This window comes from Scardinius erythrophthalmus (genome assembly GCF_964197995.2).
Source record: "Scardinius erythrophthalmus genome assembly, chromosome: 10".
Classification (NCBI taxonomy): Eukaryota; Metazoa; Chordata; class Actinopteri; order Cypriniformes; family Leuciscidae; genus Scardinius; species Scardinius erythrophthalmus.
Genome location: NC_138230.1, coordinates 32,737,828 through 32,742,683, shown reverse-complemented (window position 1 = coordinate 32,742,683; position 4,856 = coordinate 32,737,828). Strand labels below are relative to the sequence as shown.

At 35.6% G+C, this 4,856-nt stretch overlaps 1 protein-coding gene across 1 annotated transcript; it reads right to left on the bottom strand.

The window, feature by feature from the left end:
- Positions 1–729: 729 nt before the first annotated feature.
- Positions 730–4,373, bottom strand: tnfa (tumor necrosis factor a (TNF superfamily, member 2)). Its single transcript, XM_081377430.1, has 4 exons — positions 4,060–4,373; positions 3,939–3,966; positions 3,759–3,827; positions 730–2,567 (listed from the first exon to the last, which is right to left on the bottom strand). The coding sequence occupies exons 1-4, from the start codon at positions 4,237–4,239 to the stop codon at positions 2,134–2,136; spliced, it is 711 nt and encodes a 236-aa protein (XP_081233556.1). The 5' UTR covers positions 4,240–4,373; the 3' UTR covers positions 730–2,133.
- Positions 4,374–4,856: the final 483 nt, after the last annotated feature.

Sequence of the window (4,856 nt, the reverse complement as noted above, 5' to 3'; positions counted from 1 at the left end):
TCTAACATTTGATAATAAATCAGAATATTATAAAGTTTTCTGAAGGATCACGTGACACTAAATTCAGCTTTGCATCACAGAAATATATTTTAAAGTATAGTAAAATAGAAAATCATTATTTTAAATTGTAATAATATTTCACTATATTATTTTTCTGTATTTTTGATCAAATAAATCCAGGCTTGATGAGCATAAGAGACTTCTTTCAAAAACATTAAAAATAGTCATTTGTCCAAACTTGTGTACTGTGTAAGTAAAAATATACTAAATTTAAAATTAAATGTTGTATAAATAAAAAGGTTAGGAATCATATTTGTTTCAAGTGTTTTTTATTGGGGGTGGGGGGCCTCCAACATGAATTTTGCCTAGGGCCTCCAAATGTCTAGAACCGGCCCTGCCAATCACACACTACACATGCACCAAATTAGCTAGAGCAACATTTATCTATTTACAGATATGACGAGACACGCACAGGCAAGTATGCAATTTCCTGCGAAAACCATCATCAGATCTAAAATATAAACACTTATAGCAGGCTTACCATAGTGAATCAAGATAAGACAAAAGCACGTTTTGCAAGTTTTCTTATAGCCAACCTTTAAACTAATTGTCAGTCGCTGATTGTTTACAGATTTACTGTTTATTGAGAATGATTTGAGAATAAAATCATTTAAAATATGATCTCTATAAACTCACAAGTAAAAGGTATCTTCCACAACATTTTTTCTTCTAGCCGATTTAATGAATTTTCATCAAAACACATGAAACACAAAATAACCCATAGAACAAAAATAAAAATACACTACACAAAATATACAATCATTGACAAATAGTGTAATTAATGAACTGGATTAACATAAAACACGCGACAACTTGCCCTGACCTGAGATTTATGGAAAATACTATTGCTCTGCGAAGTTCAAAGTTCGACAGTTCAAAGTTTTAGCTAAAAAGCAGCATAACACTCTTCCAAGGACACTGATTGATTTTTAAAGCACACACAACGTATTATAACCATTAATGTTACTATAACTTAGAAGTACATGAATTGGTATTTCATGGCAGATTATAGCTGTAGGCAAATTAGAGAATTACCTCATAATACATTATCCCTCAATGCCTCAAGCAAGAGTTTTTCCACAGTATTGTCTCAAAAACATCTACTTTATAGTCACACATGGTGGCCTTGAAGCCCCACGGTCTTTCATTAACAGCAGCATCTCACCACATGAACATCAGTGTTTTCTATTCAAACATCAGATAGAGATAGATAATGACTAATGAACGCCACTATGAAGCATAACCCACTGTTTTTACTGCCCATTGTTGGTTAGACTCACAGACAGGCTTGGAGTAACCACAAATATGCCTTTCGATACCTGAGCCTGACATAATGGTGCAAGCAAGGGAGTTTCCCCTCACTGAAACCACAGTCTCTGATAAGGAAACAGTGTCAGCGGAAACATGGTTGCAGAGGGGTTTGTAAATGCACGAGTGAAATGAAAATTTCCTAGGACCCGGCTTTCAAAATTTTAATACAAATATCTTGCAAACTGGGACAATAAAAAGTTTGTTTGGCCTTTTTTGACAGAAAAATTTCATCACAACCAATGTTTCCTCCACCAACTTCTACACAGCCAACGTTTCATCCTTTTGCTCTCAGTAGCCAATAATATCAGAGCCAAAGACAGTTGATTGTCTTCTGTTTTAAAGGAAAACTGCAAATTACACATCAGAATTTCATTAGAACTTATTTTAATTAAATTAAATAGATTTATTAAATGTTTGAATTTCATTACAGTAGCAGTGCAGTAGTTTGTCATTCTTGTAATAAATAGGTAAATAAATAGTTTAATAAATAAATATGCAATATTTTAACATTTTTCCACAAACAATATAAATAACTTTCATGGACATTACAAAATGCCCATGTTTTTCCTCACTTAAAATCATATCTGGCTTCTTCTGATCCATATGTTTCATAGTTTTGACCTGTTTTAATATAAAACATTGACTGAGAGTAATTTCAGTCTCAGCAATGTAGGCATTGCAGTGGAAGCAAATGCATATTGCTTTCCTCTCCACAGGTTTCCATTCTTTCCTTTCTTTTCAAGTTTTACTTGACGTCCATGTTCATAGTGCAAACACCCCAAAGAAGGTCTTTCCATTTTCATTGTCGACGCGGTCCAGGAGTTTTTCAGTGGTGTCGGTGCTCAGTCTGTCTCCGGCTCGTAAATGGAAGGCCGCGCCGAGGTAAATTGTGTTGTACGACAGCACTTCATTGTCAGGCACGTGCACGCAGGCGGAGCGGAAAGCGCTGAAAAGCGTCTTTGTGGTTCCATAGGAATCGGAAAAGCGCTTCACTATGTGGCTCATATACACAGCTTCATGGTCCCCAGTCTTGTCAGTCGAGCAACTGATTTGGAAAGAGACCTGGCTGTAGACAAAGTAAATGCCGTCATGAGGAATGATGATCTCCCTGTTTTCTAATTTCAAGCCGCCTGAGGAGAAAGCTTGGTCCTGGTCCACTCTCCAGTCTAGGGTTTTGTCTCCAGGCTCATATGCACCTATAGAAGAGAATACAAAAAACATGGATTAGTCAGATACAGATTTTACATTAGACATCAAGTGCATCCCAAAAAAGTAGACTGCCATCATTTTTTTACGGTCTTGTTTAATGCAACCTAGCCTAGATTAATTAGTGCTGTAAAATTGTTCATTTACATTAATTTAAGGAAACATTAAATTGATTCTTAATGCATTAATGTTTATACCATGGTCTGGGTGAATACTCGATTCTGATTGGCTGCAAGGTGTCCATTAAAAAGAGATAGAGGACACCTAGTAAATAAACCGTCAGGCGTAACCAGGGAAATCAAGTTATTGTTTGTAAAAACTTTAGATTTCGATTGTAAAACTAATTAAAATATAAACTAATGTTTTAAAAATGTGTTATTTGGCAAGTGACCATGGTATAAGCGGGTTAATGCCCTTCGAGGTGTCCATTGTCAGGTATTAATGGACGACGGCGAGGCGTCAACTGTCCGACACGCAGCGGAGCACTTAACACTTAACACATTGAACAATTTATTTATTAAAATTAAACAAATTAAATTAGTTTATTTTTATTTTTAAATGTCTCTTAATTTCAATATGCTCTTGCCAGCCAACACATTAAATGCACAAACTATATTCATCTTTGCAGTAAGTGAAACTGTATAAACTGTAGTCAGGGTCATATTTTGGATGAGAGCATGCATCATGCAACACAATGGTGTTGAAATGTGTTCATTACCACAATGTTCATATTGGCAAATGTAATTGGCGTTGGCATCTGTAATTGTTTTAATTTCTAAATGACATTGTTTGAATTTGCCCTTTGACTTGAACATCTAAAGATATGAAAAGCATAATAATTATACATCCCTGACCCTATCAGAACAGACCTGCAACCATTTTTTTTTTTTTTTTTTTTTTTTTTTGAGTTTCAAGCCACTGTTCTAAGACAAAAATTATAGGAGTAAAATACAACACAACACACATCCTACAATTGTGGATATACAACCAAATGATTCAAGATTATAATCCAGACACCTTTTAGACTTCATATGGCCCCAAAGAGTACTTACAATATATAATATAATGCAAAATAGTTGAATGCACTCTGTTATAATATACTAGCACATCTGGTGTGCAAGCTTTTTTACTATTTATTCACAGCCCATTTACCCCTTTTAGCACTTTGGAATCAAGCTTACCTGTTAAATGGATGGCCGCCTTGGAAGTGAAATTTGCTTGTGAAAAATGATCTCTTGTAAGCCTGAGCCCTGATGGGGAGAGACACAAAATTACTCATAAGATTATTTAGTTCCACAGAAAATAAAATAAGCTGGTATGAATGGAACAAAGGGGATCTGAAAGTTAGTGTCTGAACTCACCAGTTCCACTTTCCTGATTACTCTGAGACTATAGAGAGAACAAGAGACACATGATTACACATCTATTAGTCTATAATAATGCAATTATGATAATGTTATGTATACGGATCAAGATTCTTACCTTGTTGAGCGTGAAGCAGACAGCAGCGGCAGCACACAGGGTCACAGCCAGAAAAACCCCACCAACCCGCCATACGCTTGACTTTGTAGAGTTAGCCTTCCTCCTCGACACCATCACCCTCGGTAAAGGCAGCGTTCCTTCTTCAAGATCCAACAATACTCGACTGTCATGCTCCATCATTACTGTGTGTTAGTTCTCCGAAAGATGTACAAATGCAGATGCTGCCAAAATGCTTTTTAAAAGGTTCTGTAAAGTCTTCTCAGCGCAGCTTATCACTTCAGTGCTTTGCTTGGTTGGTCTGTCACTGTTGTGTTGAGAATATACTGGTTCTTCATTCTTTTTAAAGCTCAGAGACTGCAGGGGAAACTCCGGTGATGTCAGAGAGTAGTGGAGAAAAGTAAGTGGTAGAGTGAGATGGAGGGGAGAAACCATGAGTTACACTCACACCCACTTAAACAGGGAATTACAATCTCTAAAAATAAAGATTTGTTTTATGGGCATGTTTATAGTTTTGAGTGTGACATCATTGATGACATACAGTTTGAGTGTGACATCATATATATCATACATAATTGCATCTAACATAAAAGTTTTTGTTTATATATATATATATTATGTGTGTGTGTGTGTGTGTGTGTGTGTGTGTGTGTGTGTGTGTGCATGTCTGTGTATATACACATATGCATATACTGTATATATGTATAAATATATGTGTGTTTATACAGTATATACACCCACCCACAGACATGTATAATATAAATAAATATAATAATATATATGCACACACATATATTATG